General features: G+C 42.8%; 1 protein-coding gene across 2 annotated transcripts in view; it reads left to right on the top strand.

The window, feature by feature from the left end:
- Positions 1-289: 289 nt before the first annotated feature.
- The window catches only part of galnt2 (UDP-N-acetyl-alpha-D-galactosamine:polypeptide N-acetylgalactosaminyltransferase 2), a 76,123-nt gene continuing 55,076 nt past the window's right edge, over positions 290-21,336 (top strand). The window contains exon 1 of one of the 2 annotated variants that reach the window (XM_063191336.1): positions 290-615. In XM_063191336.1, the coding sequence (XP_063047406.1) occupies positions 520-615 (96 nt within the window). In that variant the 5' untranslated portion in view covers positions 290-519. The remainder of the gene's footprint in view (positions 616-21,336) is intronic. The other variant, XM_063191337.1, reaches the window with a different exon arrangement.

Here is a 21,336-nt window from a genome sequence, read left to right as displayed (position 1 = left end):
CCATACACAGATAATTAATTGGCACAGCTTTGTTATGTGCATGTAGGTAGCCTATTGTAGAGTAAGCTACTGTATGGCACACAGGCGCACAAATGTGTTTAGTCTACTTATTGTTTTTCGGTGTTTTATCTGCGCACGAGGGGTTGTCTGTCTTATCAGTGCTTCGGCAGATTTATTTTTCCATCACATTGGCTCTACTGTCTTAAAACAACGAAGTCTCTGTTGGGTCTGGTGAAGCCATACTAGCCCACCCCTCGTCTCTCCTCCTCCTTTGGTGTCTGTGTAGAGCGTGATTGGATTAGAATCTGTTACCCTTTCCCCTCTAACCCGGTGATGTTGGCTGTTTCCTGCTCTGCTCTCTTCTTTCTACTCGGCTGCAGCTGGGGCTTTTGCGTGCGTCTCAGCAAAGGAGCTAAACGCCGTTCACAGATCGGACATCTCGTGGATTAATTAAAACAAGCAAGTTGTTGGCCCACTGGTTTCCCCCCCATCATTTCCCCTCACATATCCTTCTCAGCGATGCGGAGAAAATCAAGGATATTATTGTGTTTCGCCGTCCTCTGGGTGCTTGGTATAGCGTACTACTTCTATTCGGGAACAACGTTGAACCGAAAGGTAAGTCTCTCTTTTGTTGTTGCTGATTTATGACAACCTTATTACATTAGAATGGGTTGTGCTTGTGACAGGTTTTGCGATGAACCGTTTTAATACATGGATGATTTAGCGGCATGCTACGGATCCTCATCTTGGGGATATACTTCATGCACGAAAATGTCCTTTTATCATTTAATTAGCCAATGGCAACTTGCAAATCCTTGCTTGGTGCCACTGTGTTTTCCCTGGGTATTTGCACAAAAGAAGGCAGCGATAGTGTTATCGTAAGGTAGCCCTACTCTGGCGCTGGTCCGTGCTATCAGTTGGTTTGCTGTGATTGAATTTAAAGAGGTCTGCTCCTCAAACTGGCATCAGCTTTAGCCAACTAGCTAGCATAGCTAATATGACGTCCTATTTGCTCAAAATGAAAACCAGCCGACATGTATCCTCCCTGCAAGTTACATTCGAAATACCATATTCCGTGCACAAAGAATAAAGAATGTTTCGCCAATCGATTTCACGACGGTAATACGCTACTGTATTCCACTGACTTTTCCCATGACAGATCATTAGCCACGATTTTGGTAGCTCAATAAGTCATCTGCCCAAGACAATAACTTGGCGAGACAGGCGAACTAGAAATACTCTCCTTTATTCAAAGCAACGTTTGGCTTTGTTATTGGCTAATGGAATAATCAGTGTCAGTAGTTCACCCAACATGTTCACCTATTGCGAATGCCTAGGCTATGTTCAGCTAAGGAAACATTGTCAGTGTATTTCAAAGGGCTGCCGACTTTTAAAGGTCTGCCGACTAGGTTACCGGCAACATTGTTGCAAAGAAAGGCCATGTAACTTTTGCGAATTCTAACATTCTCGAATGGGATTTAATATGCTTCAGGCTACCCTACGAATGCCATAGCTGAAGGAAACTTGCCGAACTAAGCCATACGTGTCATTCCGCAAGACTATCCACCTACTGAACTTCATTTTGCATCCCACAGACGCCAGGCCTACATTTGTGGTTAAATGATTCCTGTAGGCTAACTATCCCAAAGGCCTCGTATAGCCTATGCTGTTAAAATAGCGTTCGGCTCTGCAAACTAGATAACGCAGAGGCGTATGTCTCGGGTCTGCCTGGCTGTAGACATGTCAAAGGAACAAACTACAGTAGGCCTACTCTACTGTAGCCTACGTATTCAGTGTCCAAATTTAGTGTTTGAAAGCACTGACTGTCCACTAAAAACTGACTGTTTACTATCTTTCTGGACCTCGGTGGTCTCAAATCTAGGGCAGCTGAAGGGAGATTTGTGTCAGATCAGTTGTCAGCTATTATATTTGGGCAAGTGTATTTGGGTTATTTTCATCGAATGATGATGGGTGCATTTGGCAAGATAAAGACACGTCCCGCTGAGGCATTCTACAAAGGGTTCAAAGATGTACACAACTGATGTCCCATGGACTGTTTTTACCTATCAAACATTTTATTTTTCACATTCATGTCATGGCCATTACCCCACTCCTCTCTGTTCATTTTTTGCCCTTTAAAGCAATCAGCTATAAGAACAACTTATCTGGAAGTTTGTGTCTGTCTATTTTGTTAGACGCGCGCACGCGCGTGTGTGTGTGTCAGACAGACAGACAGACAGACAGACAGACAGACAGACAGACAGACAGACAGACAGACAGACAGACAGACAGACAGACAGACAGACAGACAGACATGTCATACTGCTTAGCATCCCACACTATGTCTTTCTCATACATTCTATGTTTTTATTCTGCTAGAAGACGTGGGAATTGGCAGCAGGACACATTGTCTTATTATTAGTAATAAAGCTTGTGGTCCTCACTGTGGTATATGGTTATTGACCACCTGATTGTCACCCTTCCTACCCTAACCAAGTAATTGTGGGAGAGAAAATGATTTGTGGAACTGGGATGTAATCCACTAAGCAAGGTTAGTTTCTTACATGGGCGTGTGGACTCTGAACAAGTGGTACCTCTAGCGATAGAAGAACCTGGTGGCTTTTTTTTTTTGATTGAAGAAAGAACCTGAAATTCTCTCCTGTTAGGAGATTTACAACTCACTTGGGGTTAGTAACTAAACCACCTTTTTGGAATATGCCCCTCTGAGCACACAGTGAGTATAATGTGTTTGGTTAGTTTTGGGTAGGGCACACACATCCAAACCCCCCCTTTTTTTTGCAGGTGCCAGACATAAGTGTCAGACAGTTGAAGGAGGTAGGTCTGCACACGGCCAATTAGCCCCAAAGAATAAACTTAATTCTTTAAAAGGCAATGTTTCGATCACCCTGGATCTTCATCATGCCTGTGCACAAAGAATAAAGAATATTTTGGCAAAATGATTTCACGACGATGGAAGAGCACTGTATTCCACTGGCTTTTCCCATGACGGATCATTAGCCACGATCACCCTGGATCTTTATCATTTCTTCTTTGGAGCTTATTGACGGTGTGCAGGCCTATATGTTTGGCAAATCATGGAGTTGTGGATGTGGATGACCTGTGGTTAGAGATGGCAATCGAGGGCCGGTGCTGACTTGTAAGATTAATCGGTTCCCTCTGACCTATTCCATAGGAATTATACTCCTGTGATGTTATCGTCATCATGAATCAATCTCGCTGCATTTTTTTTGTTGCCTCTTCTTAAAGCCTTTTGATGTTGCTGACCCTCTGCCCTTGTTTAACATAGCAGTGTCTGAGGGCAAAATGACTGGTCAGATATGGCTTGGTCCTCTGTTGCATTGAGAGTCAAATTGCATGTAGTATAACAATCTCTAAATTCTTGAGGGATTATGCTGTTGTACTTGTGCTTGTTTAGGAGCCAATGATTGCTAATGATTTTGTTCCCCATATAGTGTTGCTTTAGTAGTAGCATTAGCTCACTTGCAGCTGCCTGTCTGCCTCCAGAATTCAGTTACTGGCCGCATGCACTGCGTGTGTTTTGTCCTAAAACTAAACACATTGTTTCAATTTGGTCTCCGGGAAAGCGTCCTTAGAACACTATTGAGAGAAGTGGATGTACTCCTCCACTGCGAATTCAAAAGGATGGGGTTTAGATGCCCAAGAAAGGGCACACTGCTTCAACTTTGGCCGTTAAAGCAGTAACACTAATGTTGGGAAATGGGCTTTTTTCCCCACCTCAAGTTAAATGAAGTTTAATGACTGCGTTGTGCCTTTCTGCAAGACTCAGAAACCTGCTGGATGAGCAGGAGACGTGTTACTTGTAACCAGGGCTGTAAATTATTTTTTTTCATCACCAACCAAAATGGCTAGTAAATGTCAATCCTACTAGCCAAACGCGAACTCACTGATGGGTCAAAGTGGCTAGTAAGTTGGTCTTTTCTATCACTAGCCAAACTGAAATGTCACCAGCATTTGGCTGGTTGGCAGGTGTTAACTTAGAACCCTGCTTGTATCTCAGAGAACATGGATCATTGAATCAGATAGGACCACCTAAATCCTAGCGAGTAATTTCACCTGACTCGGGGAACGGTTGGAAGAACAGGAGAATGGTAATACTTGGTGTCTTCACTCGAGGTACGGCGTGAAATGAGAATGTCTCAACAAATTGAAATTGTGGAGTATTGCTTTAAGAAAACAGAAAGAGATGAGAGGATGAAAACAGAGTGACTAAGATTTGAAATCATTCAACCATGTGGCCAACACATTGACCTTTGACCAGCTGAAGACTTTTATGTGCAACTATAAATTTGTGTAAACGGCTGTTTCAGCTACAAAAAAAAACGATTGCCTTGGAGGTGTGTGTGCGTGTGCGTGTGTGTGTGCTCCTTTTCTCGTGTTTTGTTCAGGAAGTGGGTCATTTTATGAGGAAGTCCTGTTGGCTTGGCCACGTCCCTAGTTATTGCTCAAGGACCATTTAAATCACAATGGCTGAATGTGGGATATAATCGCTACAGGGTTTCTCTCAGCACTTTGTAATTAAGCCTGCCACCTTGACGACAAACATTTACCACCTTGATTAGGTCCTCTAAAAAGATAAGAGTTTTGTGATGTGAAGGCAATTTCTATTGTAATGTAATGCAACAAACAACATACTTGTATGAGGATGGTCACATGTAGGTTCGCCAAGCCTCCCTTGAAATACGGAATTGTCTTGTATTTAGAAACAATAGTACAGTTCCATGTTGAGCTGAAACCCTAGTCACATGTTTGATACCGGACAACTCCCCCACCACCACCTTGACTTAAGTATAGCAGTGTTTCTTGCAGAATTTTCATATGTACAGGCTAATGGATGGCACCTTGCAGAGCTCAATGTGAGACGTTATTAAACCTCCTTCCCAACCCTGCAGACAGGTGTGCTGCTGATTTATATTACATTACATTTAGCTGACGCTTTTATCCAAAACGACTTAAGTTATTTACAGGGTATTGGTTACAGTCCCGGGAGAAATGATGGGGTCAGACGCCTTGCTCAAGGGCACTTCAGTGATCAATGGAGATGGAGGTGTAGGGAGAGGTAAGGGAGGGACTCGAACCAACAACCCTCGGATCTTAAGACCACCTCCCTAACCATTAGGCCACGGCAACCCCCACTGAATGCGCTAGAATCCACGGCTTTTAGCTCGCTTTGTAGAACGTCTGCCTCCCTTTAGGAAGTTTGTTGTGAGCAGATTCGGGACTGGGTCTGGGCTGCTCAAGAAAAACCTCTGGTTACACACAATAGAATAGAGCATGACACGGGAGTGGATTTTCACTCCCGTCCCATTCCGGTCCCAGAAAAAAAAACCCATCCCGTCCCATCCCGGACTGGAGTAAAAGAAACAAAACCCATCCCGTCCACTCCTGAAAATAATGTTTCCCAATCCTGCCCACTCCCACTCAAAATCAATCCCACTCCCGTTTCGTCAAAAGAACTAGGCTTTTTTAATGAAAAAATAAGCGAGCATTCCCGCTCCCTTTCATTTGTATTCCCGCTCCTGCCCGCTCCCATTCATCTTTATTCCTGATCCTGCCCGCTCCCGTTCACCTTTTAAAATTTTGACTCCCATCCCGCGGGAATCCCGTAGGACCCGCGGGACCTTCTGGAATTCCCGAAAAATGTCATTCTCTAACACACAATACAACCTAGCCTGTGAAATCCCATGATGCTTTGCACAATCATTCCAATCTGAAAGACTGCATGTATCCTATCCTTCAGCGAGGTTTCCAGATCTTGTGCTCCAATCATAGAGCGGGGAGGGGTTTGCTTGTTTGCATGGATACAACTGGCACGATTGGCTATGGGCTACGTTTCTGCTAAATGATGCATTCGTAACGCCCAATAAATGACCATGGGCAATCGTAAACCACAACCAGAGAATCGTATATGAGAGGGAGATAAAGCAGGCGGGTTCTTTTCCGGTATCCACTTTACGTCGGGTGAACGCCCCTTTAGGAGACCTTCGATTATTATCTTTTATTATATAGGCAACCTCTTTGCCACAACCTTCCTTCAAGAAACTGCATTGGTAGTCTCTCTCCAAACTATCTCACCTGTGAGAGAATCTCTGGTTGTACTTTCCCTCGTTGACACCAGAAGCTAAGTCTGTCTTGTACAACTAAACTTAGTTTGAAATGTTTTGCCCTGTCGAGGACATGGTGTGCATGGTATGCATGGAGTACAAAGATTTGTATCATGATTGCAGGACTTGTATTGCAGTAACTTAATTTCTGGTAGACTTCCTGAAACGATGCATACCCACTAACACGTCAATAAGCAAAGCAGGGTTGTGAGCTTTCATGTGAGAATGGCAGAGAAAATAGCCAGCAATAATATCCTCTTTGTTGTTTTGCATGTTTACGGCACAATCATCCACAGCTGGCCAGTTAAAATGTAGGTTCAAGACCAGGAGAAATTGCACAAGATGGCATCTCAGGCTGCGCTTGGCAGTGTTTTAGTTGCCTGACGAGATTCACGGTTATACACCAGCCCCCAATGTTTTACATCCCAGATTGCCTGTAGTTGACAAACATGATTGTCATTTTGCAAGTGTGGGTTTTTTTAAGCTCACAAAACCACAGAAGTGGTCGAAAAAGTCTTTTCTCATGTATCAATGACTCACTTAGGCATTGCCTAACTTACTTGGTGACTTATGGCTGATTAATTAACTTGAATTAATGCTGCTTAGTCTTCCTGTGCCAAATGTCACAGTTTTCTTTTCAATTAGCTGAGTGTTCTACAGTATGAGCTGCCAGCCGTAGATTCCCTCTGTGGAATAAAGTACAAGTGTACAGGCAGTCATGGTGTAATGGTTGTAGGGATGCACCGATACTGGTATCGGTATCGGCAGCCGATACTGCTCATTATACTCATACTCGTACTCGTCAAGCACTTGCCGATACCAGGAACGATACTGCTATTACACGAAACAATGCAAAATCTTGTCACGTTCTGTGGACTTGAAAGCAGCATGGAAAAAAGTGCCACCTCAAACATTTACTAACATTTAAATCTACATGGAAATGGACAGTAAAAATATCACAGGTGGAAAAAACAAGGCCATGCATTTATTTTCATTATATTTTGGTGGTAAAAGGTATCGGTATCGGTACTCGGTATCGGCAAGTACACACATTAATGTCCTCGTACTTGTATCGGTTTTCAAAAAAGTGGTATCGGTGCATCCCTAAATGGTTGGGCAGCCGTGGTGTAGTGGTTAGGGAGTTGGATTGCAGACTGTAGATCACAGGGTTGCAGGTTCAATTCCTACCCTTAGCAATCCCTTCCTCCCTCCATGGATGAAGTGCCCTTGGTCAAGACGCCTAACCCCACATTGCTCCAGGGACTGTAACCAATATCCTGTATCTAAATAACTGTCTGTCGGTTTGGATAAAAAAGTGTCAGCTAAGTGTAATGTAATGTGTGAAGACAACACTCTATACATGGGTTCACCGTGTTTGTAAACACAATATTGTGAGGAGGGGCAAGACACTGGCAGCCAACCACGTGAGCTAATTTTTTGACCGATAGCGGTTTCCAACAATTAGAGGTTGAGTTGTGCGCAGTCAGGGGGAAACGAAAATTGAGAACCCATGTATACTGTAGGTCAGTGGTTCTTAACCTTTTTTTCTTGAAGCACCCCCTAACCTGTGCCCAAGACAAGCCGTGCACCCCCAACCTAAGCGTCTACGCGTGTATACACACTAACATGGTTTAATTTTGTCTTGATTTGGCCTAATTATAATGTTTGGGAGCAGAGTTTTGGTCACAACCTCAACACAAACAAAATTCCGTGCACCCCTTGAAATCTCTGGCGCACCCCCAGGGGGTGCCCGCACCCCAGGTTAAGAACCACTGCTGTAGGTGCCTTATAAGCTGCAGTGCTGCTTGGCCCCAAAATGCAAGGAAATGCTCTGCAGTTGAGGGAATGTCCTTTGCAAAACACAAGAGGGTACCCCACAAATCCATGTATGGGGAAAAAATATTTTTAGACTTTTTGTTCCCCTCACTCCATCGCCACCCTCACCTTGACGTCATAGACGGAGCAAAGCTGTTTTCCCACTGTGGGGGCCGGACACAAGCCTGTACCACAGAACAGAACAGACGGTTTGAAGACTTAAACTCCTTTTAATTTTGATTTGGGTCATGATTATGTTATAAAGCCCATTTTATCAGTTGTCTTTGTGAAAATGTTATTTTGAAATGGTAACTTATGAGAGCAGCATGTTCAGCATGCATATGAAGAAAGAAACGGCTCTTGTTACGATGGATGGTATTCTAATAAAAGTTTTCATAATCCGGGCATTTTGTGATGATGTCTAGTCATTGACACTTGCAAAACCCTCTCTGCTGCTGTAGAAGGAGCCATATGTCCCATTGTTCACACTATTCACATTTTTATTCACAAGCTAATGCACTGGTTTTTATAACCATCTTAATGGAGTTTTCCCAAAATGCTGATCTGACGAGCTCTTTTGACGTGTGCCAAGTAGGTTACATTTCCCAGGGCAATTGGCTGTGGGCTGCTCTCTAAGAAAATGAGACGTTCTTTGTTGGTTCTTCCAGCTTTTATCCGTATTTAGTCGGTGTTGTCCTCGTTGCATTTCTTTTTGGTTCCTCATAATCGTGGTTAGAGCATGTTAAGACCATCGTGTTTTTGCACATAAATCAAAGCCATGTTTTGCTATTTCTCTGAGAAAGTGACTACACACACACACACACACACACACACACACACACACACACACACACACACACACACACACACACACACACACACACACACACACACACACACACACACACACACAGGATGGTCTGATGCTGCACTGCCACTGTCTGGATATCCACTGTGTGTAAACATGCAGATGCATAAATATCATGCAGCAGGCTGACACACTATTAACATCTGTATTGTAATGTCTGGACATGCCACCAGCTGCTTAGTCGCAGAACAGAGAACAGTCTCACTACACACACACACACACACACACACACACACACACAAGTACAGTATGTGTGCATGCACACTGACTGGTGTTCACACTCGACTGGACATGTCAGCATGACTTGTAGTCAGGGTCAATTTTCCCAAAAGATGAACCCTGAAGGCAAATTGTGTTAATTTTTGGTATACAACTGATTTAGGGGTATTCAAGGGTGCTGAATCCAAATCTGTTGTATACCGGGCGCAAAAATGTATGGAAATGCCTCAAACGGGCAAAATCCAATATGGCCGCCGACACCAGGTTAAAATCTCGCAATCCCTTTTCTTTTTGACTATACAAGGTATGAATGTGAAAATAAGACTTATTTTTATGTTTTCATATATGGGGAACCCCATTCTGTCATCAGATTTAAGGTCAGATTTGAAGAAAATGCTTATATAATTGACAGGCAGCTTTTTTAAAAACAGGGAGCCTCATATTGTCAACGATTTTTAGCATTATGATCAAACTTTCAAGATCCACAGAAAATAATGTCTGATGTCTTTGTGAACACCAATACTACCACAAACTGCACTGAACTGCCTACTTTCACCTGAAAAAAGAAGTTTGTGTCTACCTATTTCCATTCTTTAGTTACTGGCAGTAGAACATGGGATGACGCCTCTAAAAAAGCACTGATTTCTGACCCAAAAATAGTACACTTCTGTGTCCATATTTTTTCTTTCAGGACAAAGTGCCTTTTTATAGTGTTCATGTTTGGTATACAGCATTTCCATGGTTTTGAAATATGCTCAATTCAAATCTGTCGTATACCAGGTTCAAAAAAATCCTATAATGCCTCAAAAATCGAATGAGCCCAATATGGAATCCAATATGGCCGCCGTCACCAGAGATATACATATCTTTGATTAAACAAGGTGAACTCATTAAATACATTATGTAGCTATATGTTTTCTTTTCATACATGGGGAAGTAATGTATGTAATCAAATTTAAAATTATAATCAAAGGTAGTCAGTGTAATCAGGCAGTTCAGTAAAGTCTGAATTCATGTTTACAACCATGCAAATTAACTGAGAGGCTAGTTTCTATTGAAATGTTTTGTCTACTCTATTTCAATTGCTTATGCACAATGAAATGTGTTCACCTCAGCCCACCTCTTCCATTATGACAAAACTATACACAGATAAGTCTGTATGTCTGAATGTACCTTCATCTAATATGAATATCTAGTTTTGGGAAGTTGTTGTCTGCTGATTTTATTGCCTTGTTTAGATTAAATCCTTGAACGGTAGAAAGGTGAAAGGTGGAACAAAAGACAGGTTGATGTCATTGTGAAATATTTACTTTCTTGATAGTTAGGCTATCTCCAATCATTATCAAGCTCCTGCTACTCAGTGATTTGGCCACTACATGTTTAGACACTACATAACACCAGGCACTACATTGTACTTTTGCTGCAGATGTAGCGAAAGCAATGGAGTTGTTTTGCAGTGATTAGTCCTAGTCATAGAGTCTTTGCTATCTACATCAGAAGCCACACAATGGCATATTGTGCCCCCTCATTATCAAGCCAATGTACTGAGGCAGGATCACATACTACTCCACCCTGTCCTCCGGTCCAGTCACTGAAACGGGATGGATGAAATTGAATGGGGCATTAGTCCCACTACTCCTGTATCTGCCATTCACGAAGCATGAAAAGACATCACAACTTGTGCTCGCCCCAAGGAGTGCCTCATCCCCCTCTGGATCTGCAAGAAGAGGCATGGAGTACATGGAGTCATTCAGTTGCTGCAAGTAAGATAAATTTGTCTTGGGCATACATAGCTGTCGCATTTAAGCGAACAACTCCTTCAAAATCACTGGAGAGGAGGAGAGGTAATTGAGAATAAGTTAACCTAGGGCTCTGACTTCTACTCCAAAGGGCTTGGATCATAAGTGGGACAGTCAGAGCACACCCACAACCCTAGTGATGGTCAATATCACGCTGCCTTCCCCTTACTTGCACTTCACCCCCATGGTGTCCCTCACACAACTGTGCTTCTCTCATCCAGTGTGCTCCATCATCTAAGCTTCACCTATCACTTGGATCCCTCACATGGGATTACAACTCCATCACGTACAGTAGATAACCTATAATCCTGGGCAGTCATGGGTTAGGGCGTCAGACTTGCATCCCAGAGGTTGCCGGTTTGACTCCCGACCCGCCAGGTTGGTGGGGGGAGTAATCAACCAGTGCTCTCTCCCATCCTCCTCCATGACTGAGGTACCCTGAGCATGGTACCGTCCCACCGCACTGCTCCCCATGGGGCGCCACTGAGGGCTTCCCCCTTGCACGGGTGAGGCATAAATTCAATTTCGTTGTGTGCAGTGTGCAGTGTTCACTTGTGTGCTGTGGAGTGCTGTGTCACAATGACAATGGAAGTTTCCCAATGGGCTTTCACTTTCTTCACTTTTTCATCCTTCGGATTCGCCCTGATCGGAAACCACAATACCGTAGAACCAATCAGGATCACAGATTTTTCAGAGATGTGACACAGTCAAAATGTATGGTGGTGAGTTAAATAAGTGAAAAAAGTAGTTCTTTCAGCAACAATGGCAGCTCCAATGAGTCACTTTTCGAATCTGTGAATAGTTAAAGCGCAGCTCAGACAAATGTGACACAAAATGTGTCATAAGTGCAAGGATTTCTTTAAATAACTCCTCTCTTTTGGACCTCTATGCCTATGGCGTAGCTCCAGATGGAAGTTGCTGTGGCCAGCAAAAGGTGGTAGTCTGGTATACAGAGAATAATTTCTGTATCTTTGAATGCAAAGAAAACCAAAGAGATAATTGCGGCCTTCAGGAGGCACACCTACAAGGGGAAAAAAGTTACAGTAGCCCCTCTCTAATCCTCCTGCTGCATCAACAGAGCTAAAACATTATCTAGGACAGCCTCCAACCGGGTCCTCAGCTCTTTGCCTTGCTGTCGTCTTGGTACAGGTGTGTCAAAGCAAGGACCAAACAACTCAACAAAGGGCCATAACCACATTTCACACGCACATGCACAGAATGACCATTCATTAGTATCCCTCAATCCAATGATCTCTTTCCATCCATCTGGTGTTCTGCAATAGACTAATTGATACAGCACAATGTAAAATAGTTGTGTTTGCAGAGTTGGCCACCGCTACTGTAATATCTACATTGAGCAAGACAATCGATGCAATAACTCTTGGATATACCAATGAGTATGACATGAGTACCAATACATGAGTATGTCCTCTGTGTATATATTCACACACACACACACACACACACACACACACACACACACACACACACACACACACACACACACACACACACACACACACACCGTATGCACTTCCTACTCTGTTCATGTTTTTTTTTGGCACTACTAATCGTATATTCTGCTCACCAAAACTGTTTTGTGAATTAAATGTGTGCTCTGAAGTGTGTTGCTTTCAATCTCATTGAACATGTGCATAGTGACAAACACCATTCTATTCTATTCTATTCTATTCTATTCTATTCTATTCTATTCTATTCTATTCTATTCTATTCTATTCTATTCATCAGCTCACCACTCAATCCTCCTTTATTCATAGATTGAATGAGCACATCAATAAAATTGGCAAACAGTGATTTCCATTGTAAAGTTGTATAAAAATAATTATTTAGGCAGACTCGTGTGTGCACTTACTTTTATGGTTGAAAAGATGGGAGCATGGGACGTGGTTTGAGATGGAAACATCATGGTATAATGACTCAATTATTGAATTGAAATCTGCCTGAGTGTATATTAAAGCGCCTGTATACGTACGTATGTGTACGTTGGTGTTCCAATAAGAATGTCTTCTCTGCCACACTTGTGTGTGTATGTACTCTCTCAATGTGTGGTCCGTCCGAACATTGCAATGTTATGCTTGATTGTTATTTACATTAAGAGTGGCGACAGGGTGGGGATGAGGGAGTGAATGTAGTGTATGTGGGTAGTAAGTGTTGTCTTTTCAGTGACAGTGTTCGTATTGTAATGGACTCTACCGGGGGCCTATTCGAAAACAAGATATGTTATCTAAGACCAATACATTTAATTAATGCCGGATTAAATTGAAATAGGGGAAATATTCCAATATAAATGATCAATTTATTAACAGTCTTAAACATGTATGCAGGTCTAAATCATGTCTTTTCATCCAAATCTTAAACCTGAGCACAGCAATGAATTCCCCATGTATGAAAACCTATAGCTGGCATAATATATTTAAGAGATGACCTTGTTTAATCACAGACATGTACTGTATATCTCTGGTGATGGCGGCCATATTGGATTCCTTCATTTTGAGGTACAGTACTATGGGATTCTTTGAGCCTGGTATACAGCAGATTTGAGTTCAGCATCTTTCAAAACTCATGGAAATGCTGTAAACCAAACATGAACACTAAAAAGACACTTTATCCTGGAAGCAAAAATATGGACACAGAAGTGTAGCGTTTTTGGGTCAAAAAACAGTGCTTTTTTGGTGGCGTCATCCCATGTTCTACTGCCAATAACTAAAGAATGGAAATAGGTAGACACAAACTTCTTTTTTCAGGTGAAAGTAGACAGTTCAGTGCAGTTTTTGGCAGTATTGGTGTTCACAAAGACATCAGACATTATTTTCTGTGGATCTTGAAAGTTTGATCATAATGCTAAAAATCGTTGACAATATGAGGCTCCCTGTTTTAAAAAAGCTGCTAGTCAATTATATAAGCATTTTCTTCAAATCTGACCTTAAATCTGATGACAGAATGGGGTTCCCCATATATGAAAACTTAAAAATAAGTCTTATTTTCATATTCATACCTTGTTTAGTCAAAAAGAAAAGCGATTGCGAGATTTTAACCTGTTGTCGGCAGCCATATTGGATTTTGCCCGTTTGAGGCATTTCCGTACATTTTTGCGCCCGGTATACAGCAGATTTGGATTCAGCACCCTTGAATACCCCTAAATCAGTTGTATACCAAAAATTAACATGATTTGCCTTCAGGACCTTAAATAAGCACATTTTCTGAAATTCTGCCTAGACTATTGTGAGCCTGGCCTTTTGAGTCAGTGTTGGTGTCATTTCATAGCTCTCGCTCTCGCTCGCTCGCTCGCTCTTGTTTCTAGTCCTCGTATCGACTGCTGCATTCATGTTTGGTGGTCTAGGTACAGGGAAGCGTCTCGTGGGGCTTAGCTTTTCCTTTTTATGTATTCCGTTTTCTCACCCGTGTCTCCCTGCAGAGCGTGGTGTTGGTGTGGAGGAGGCAGGCGGTGAATGTGACACTACTGTACGTGACTGCTTTTGTCTCGGCTCTCCAGTGCTCTCGGAGCCTGGCTGTCTGAGGCATTGTGGAACGCACTGCTTATGCTGAGAGGAATCACAATAGCCAAGAGGGATTGTTTGGAATATTTTTGTTTTATTGTTCAATTGAAAACATTTGGTCATATTTCTGTAGCAAGCTTAATATTTTGAGAAGCAGCTTGTGGAGAGGCGGCCTTGTGTGTTGTCTGTGCTGTTCGTCCTTTCTTTCTCCCTTCCTTTCCTCTCGTCTATTTCCCTTCTAGTTGTTTCTGAACATCTATTTTCCATACAAATGTCACATTTTTAACATATGTTTGTCAGAAAATTGGCTGATCCGAACAACTTCTGAAAACTGATCTGAAATACTGTACATCTCGCTCTCCCTTCCAGCTCCATTTCCATTCTCTCCCTGTTGTTCCCTTTCCATGCATGTATTGGCCCCTAGCGATGGTAGGCTGGCATCTAGTTGGTAGGCTCGCATTTAGTTTTGTGAAAAGCGTTTTGCCGGATGCGCAAATGGCTTTGGGCCTTTTTTTATGTGACATCAGACAGCTTTGATTCAATTCATTTGAAGTATTGTCGCATCCGGTGGCATAGACATAAACGGACACACCACTGTTTTCCATGGAGCCCGGTTGTCATTTATTTATACTGGTTTCACGACAAAGCAGAACGTATTTCACATCTAGTTGTGAGAAGCTCTAACACATGGCATGGCGTCTTAAAAGTCACTTGACATGAGCAACATTTGATTATTTTAGCATCTGCTTTGTATATAGGCCTAAATGTTTTGAAATGTAATGCAAAACTTTACAATCCAATTATCGCATCGCTTCTATTTCAGTTCTGCTCAAACTCTAGGCCAGTGATTCTGAAATCTGTGTTGTACTGTATTGTTTATTGGACCAAAGGTGGGTCCCCGAACATTTGTGAAAATTTCAAGTGGGCTCAAAGGTGGAAAATATTAGAACTCCTGCTCTAAGCTATCAAGGCCCACGACACACCTGGACCCTGCAAAGTTCCATTCTTTTTAAGCCGTAGTAGAGCTTTGAATTGATAGATTTTTAAGACCCATGCCATTATCAGTTTTTCATATTGATTCTGCACCTAAAACACACATGCAATGCTGAATTCTGGTAAGTTAATACTTCATTGGGCATGCATCTACCCAGCTCTAGTGTAAAGTGGGTGTGCAAAGGTCACCTGACATTTTTAGTTGACTCACTACCACTAGACAGTTGATTGGTTACACAGACTTATTCTACTCATTTGTTCCATCCAGCCAGAGACACAGTGGGACATCATGCAATATTTAGTGCAGTCCAGTTTCCTCTTCATTTGAGGTGATGAAGGAAAGCTTCAGCTGGATGTGAACACAGCTCAGCGTTGACAAGTGCTACCTTGAGTAGATTTTAAAACTATGTTGGAAAAAATGATGTATGCCTACATGCACGCAGTGCACGTGCTGGCTGAGGGCATGTACATTCATGAACAGCACAGAGATTCTGCTCTTAAAAGCAGATGTCTAGCAAAGCCATCTAAAAACATAACCATAACTGAAAGCATTACCTTGCTAATGGAAATGAATAACAAAAATAAACATTCTCCTGTAATTTTTATTTAGGCCGATTGGTTTTGTGTTTTGCTTTTGGTGTTCTGTGGTACGTTTATTGTGTTTATTTATTTTATCGTCATTATGTTCATGTGAAAATGGTCTCGAAATGTCAAAATTGTCATTAATCACTAATGCTTTTGCAAATTAATCAAGAAAAAAAAAATCTGTTTAATGTTATAGGCTTCCTGTCTGACTGGTTCACCGGGCACATTAACAATGCAAGAGGTCAGGGAAGACACTCCGTTAAGAATGTAGAATGGCTGAAATGCCATCCCGCTATAGGGCTACACGCCATTTAGCCCCGTGTTGTTTTAACTAATGGCTCCCTTTCTCCGCAACACTGCTAAGTAAATGTTTAATCAACTGGGTGGTTCCAAGTGTGGCGTTTTGTTACGCTGACCGTGTCAGCCGCCTGCTGTCTATTACCACGTGCTGCCTGCCCTGCGCCGCAGGATATATCACTCCAACCGAACAGGAGCCTCATTACTGGCACGCAAACACGTACGCAAACCCACGAGTCGACCAGCAATGCTCAAGTTAGGGCTGTGCAATATATCAAATTTATATAGTGATGTCAGTATTGCTGTCAATCGTCCTATAATCAAGCATCCCTACCTCAAGTTCTCATGCTTTTTTATTACTATTAATTTTGGGGCATTTTAGCCTTTATTGGGAAAAGATGGTCAATGAGGGGCGTAGAGAGAGACGGGGTAAGATTGAGATATCAAACAGGCTGGACTTGAACCTCATTTCCCATTTCACATCCTCCTCCATGACTGAGGTACCCTGAGCATGGTACTCTGCTGTCCCCCATCCTCCTCCAAGGCTGAGGTACCCTGAGCATGGTACTGTCCCCCATCCTCCTCCATGACTGAGGTACCCGGAGCATGGTACTGTCCCCCATCCTCCTCCATGACTGAGGTACCCTGATCATGGTACTATCCTCCATCCTCCTCCATGACTGAGGTACCCTGAGCATGGTACTCTGCTGTCCCCCATCCTCCTCCAAGGCTGAGGTACCCTGAGCATGATACTATCCCCCATCCTCCTCCATGACTGAGGTACCCTGAGCATGATACTATCCCCCATCCTCCTCCATGACTGAGGTACCCTGAGCATGATACTATCCCCCATCCTCCTCCATGACGGAGGTACCCGGAGCATGGTACTGTCCCCCATCCTCCTCCATGGCTACATATTTTGTGCTTGTATGTAAGGAAATTAATGTAACTTTTTTTCTATGAGGTTTATATGTACAGGACTTATGATATATTTAATATATATATATATAGTAATATAATTATAATTATTAAGTTATTATTATTATTATTATTATTATTATTTTTATTTATTTTTATTTTATTTTTTTATTAAATTATATATACACACACACACACACAAGTTAGCAGCCAGTTTCTAAATACAGTTCTTAGCACCCACATTACACATTTCTGTCATAAAACTTTGGTGTACTCATTTCCAGGTCCACCATCCTGTCAGTGTCAACTAGCAGTTCTCGTATGTAACTGCTTGTAAAAGCGGGCATATTTACCGGACATCTTCAGTATGTCAGCCATACATATTTAAGAATCATCACCATTGGGTTAGGGGGTGATTAGCCACAAAGTATTTCACGGAGATGGTGGCTGAAGGTTTAGGCTCGCTACCACCATTTTATGATGAATAGAACAGCTGACCCCTCCGTAAGTCCGTAACATACCTTTCTCATTTAATGTGCAATATTGTACCTGAAATGCTTGCACTTGACAGGTTTACTTAATGAGACATCTATTTAACCAAAGTATTGCTCACCCCACGTCCAAGCTGGTGTTTGTTTTTAGCTGTTGATTCAGGTTGGATGAATGAGTCTGCCAAAGAATGGCTTTGAATAGGCCTCATTTTGTGCTGTGCTGTGCTGTGCTGTGCTGTGCTGTGCTGTGCTGTGCTGTGCTGTGCTGTGCTGTGCTGTGCTGTGCTGTGCTGTGACTTCTTGAATCTAATAAGCTGTTAGCGCGTATATGGATATTTTTGAAAACGCATTGGTTTTGGGCTCGTTTACATGTAAATGGAGTTTTAGATTTAAATCCCATTTAGGGCGCTAAAATGCACCTGTCAAAATGGATTTTTTATTTGTAATCCACATGCTGTGTTTACATGGAAACGGATAAAAAATAGCCGCATTTGAAAATATCCACACGCGTGTAACCAGTAGTGGCTTCTGAAAAGTGTGCGATTCCTCTTTTTCATAATGACCTTGAACAAGTTCCATTTTTGAAGCAGGTGTAAATGGCTACTGGTTTTAGTTATGTTTTTGTGTCTTCCACTGGAGGCAACTTAAGCTTACCTTATACCTACTTTGAATGCACTGAACTGAGGGGCCCTCAAGAAAATGAGGACTCCCGGCTTTTCTATTAGATTATTTACTCCTGAACCAGCTTTGTAGTGTAGGCCCCTGGAGGTGTCTGATGTCACGACAACAAGGCCCACTTAACTGCTGTCATTACAATACAACAGTTCAAAATGACAGTTTTGCACACCTCTATGGGCCCCCTACTTCCTGGTTCATGGGGCATGGGGAGTCAAAAACGAATTACTGAGCTTGAAATGAGTGGTTTTTCGACAACAATCCAAACCTTGGACCTCCACTTATGCACCACACATCCACCACGACTTGCCTCGTTCACTTCCATTCAAGTTTTTGCAACGTTCTGCCCCATGAACCAGGAAGTAGAGTGCGTGACTTAGGTGCCCCATAGTTGCACAGGTGCGTAGGATATTATCCCAGTGTGGGGTTGTCTTTCAAGTGTAAAGAAATCCTGCACACTCTCCATTCCACCAACAAACCTGACAACGTTTGGGTCATGTGCCCCGTATGTCTTTATTAGTGTCCACCAAGGAGCAAATTTGTCTGAGACGGGAAGGTTGCTGCTCCATAAAAACACATCAGCAACAAACAGAACAGATTAAAGTAACATTCAATACGTTAGACATAGAAAAGACAAGGAGCGATATAAGGTAGAGGCTCTGAAACATTGGATGTCCTAATCCACTGCCTATATCCCATCAAGTCCATGCCATCCCTCCCTCCACCATTCCCACACCATGCACATCATTCAAGCAAAGGCATTATGAGACTAAAGTCTGTCATTATGTGTCCTTAAGTTTCCTCTAGCGAGCTTCAGTTACTGAACATGCTACTGTGATCATCTACAATTGCGTCTTTTTTGCGGCTGTCTCGTTGCCCAATGCTATCTGAGGAGAGTGTGCTGTACTTTTAGTCTGGGCTGGATGGTACACTATCATGTTAGGAAGTTTTGGGCCAGTTTAGGCTCATATAGACTTATGATTACATGTCTTGTGCTATGCTTACGCAGTATTTTTTTTTCCTCCCCATTTTGAAAAACGACTAAAGGAGGCCCTCCCACTGTATTGCCTGTTTAGACGATTCTCAGGTGTAGTCTTGCCAGGCAGCCCTTATGATTTCCAGCCCAAAATATGCTCAAAAGAACTCACCTGGATGCACTAAATCCCGTCCAATTTGGGCTAAATTCTATTGATGTCTATGGCCAAAAATGTGCAGAAAAAAACACCCATATGCCCTTTTTACCTATTTTTACTGGCAGACGGGCATCCTAAGCAGCCCAATTGGGGTGGGAAACGGCTACATCTGGCAACACTGCCCCCTGTGCTCTACTGTATGTTGCCTGTTCAGCTTGGTCAGCTTGACAGCTTCTCAGGTTTAGTCTTGCAGCCCCTTACGGTCCCCTTTGTCATGCCTGCCTACACCTCTCCTCTTCCTCATTCTTGTTCCGCAGAAATGGCTCCACCACCAGGTGGGGGACCGGGATGGGAGGCCAGTCAACACAATCGCCCCTTTGAGCCCCCCCCACCCCGCCCCACCCGGCCTCCACCCTCCACCCTCCCTGTTCCCCCCTCTCCTCTCACATTGCCTTCTCCTTGGCCCACCTCTGGGACTTACACATTACTGTGATTTCTCTCAGTTTGCTCTGGGCTGCTGACTTGGTTTTCAGGGCTAGTGTGTTCTGTGCTGACTTGGTTATCAGGGCTGGTGTAATCTGTGCTGACTTGGTTTTCAGGTCTAGCCTATGGCTGGTGGGAAGGCCACTGCAAAAAAAAAAAAGCAACAGGGAGAATGGCTAACAGCTAACCCTTTGCCCCATATGATTGTGCATAATGCCACTCAGGCGTGTCATGGCTTTCATGAGGTGCAGTATGAAACTGTGAGGTTTGTATTGCAGTCAAAATGTTTGTGTGAGAATGTGTTGGTGGCCTTTGAAAATGATGTACAAGTTTTCCACACACCTCGAGCTGGTACTGTAGGCCACAATTCTATTTACTGGCACTGGTCACAGACAGTAGGTCCCAGATCAGGGGTGCGTTTCGTGACAGTGCCATTGGGGGTCAGCTCTATGGTCCCAAGCCCCAATGGTCCCACAGCTTATTCCTGCTGCTCCATGTTCCCACATTTTTAAGACATTATTCAAATATAGGCCTTATGTTCTACATCTCCATGTTCACACATCTCTGAGTAAAGAGAGTATGCCTTTGAAACATTGGACCTACATTTTAATACATTCTTTCCCAATAAAACAAGTAAGCTTCCATATCGGAAGATGCTACGGTGACTCCTTTCTTTCCCTGCACCTAATAATTCAAAGTTTAGAGCTTAGAAATGTATGTAGGATTGGGGTCTCATGGTTTTCAAGCTTTTGTGGTCTCTAGGTTGAAAACACACCATTACATTTCCCCAAAGCACTCTCAAAATTGATAAAATTCAGAAATGCCTTTTCTATTTATTATTAATAAATAATAACAGTGAGGATATAAAAATTGACGTCATGTTGTTATTGACCCTTTTTAAGACCCATGTTCGCTGCTTGGCCAGCTTGAGTTGAGTGCTTTAAAGAGGTTAGCAGTCACAAGTCTGGTGTGGAATTGCTGCCAATTCACCCAAGCAGCCACTACAGTAGCAGTCCACACTAAGTGATTTAGAGCAGGCAACTTTGGGCTCGGAGCAGAATGTAGGCTACTCTCGCTAATACTGCTACTGACACGCACACACACGCACACACACGCACACACACACACACACACACGGATACAATCCTCTTACCCAGGCTGTCGTTGCTCATTGCTCTGGGTTTTGGCTTCAGGCTGGTGTGTTGTGGCTGTCAAATTAAGAGAACTATAGTGTAGCATCCGGAGGAACTCCTTTCTCCTCTGATACTGGCCACAGACGGCTAGTGAGAACAGATACCTTAACACCATAATCCCTCCCTCCCTTGCGATTGGTTATCAAGCAAATGAGATTTTCACTGAACTGTTGTTTTCCTTATTAAGCCAGATTTTACCCTTCGCT

The sequence above is a fragment of the Engraulis encrasicolus genome, chromosome 24 (assembly GCF_034702125.1).
Source record: "Engraulis encrasicolus isolate BLACKSEA-1 chromosome 24, IST_EnEncr_1.0, whole genome shotgun sequence".
In the NCBI taxonomy this organism is placed as follows: domain Eukaryota; kingdom Metazoa; phylum Chordata; class Actinopteri; order Clupeiformes; family Engraulidae; genus Engraulis; species Engraulis encrasicolus.
Note: the sequence above shows the minus strand (reverse complement) of the source record. Positions and strands in the feature narration are given on the sequence as shown.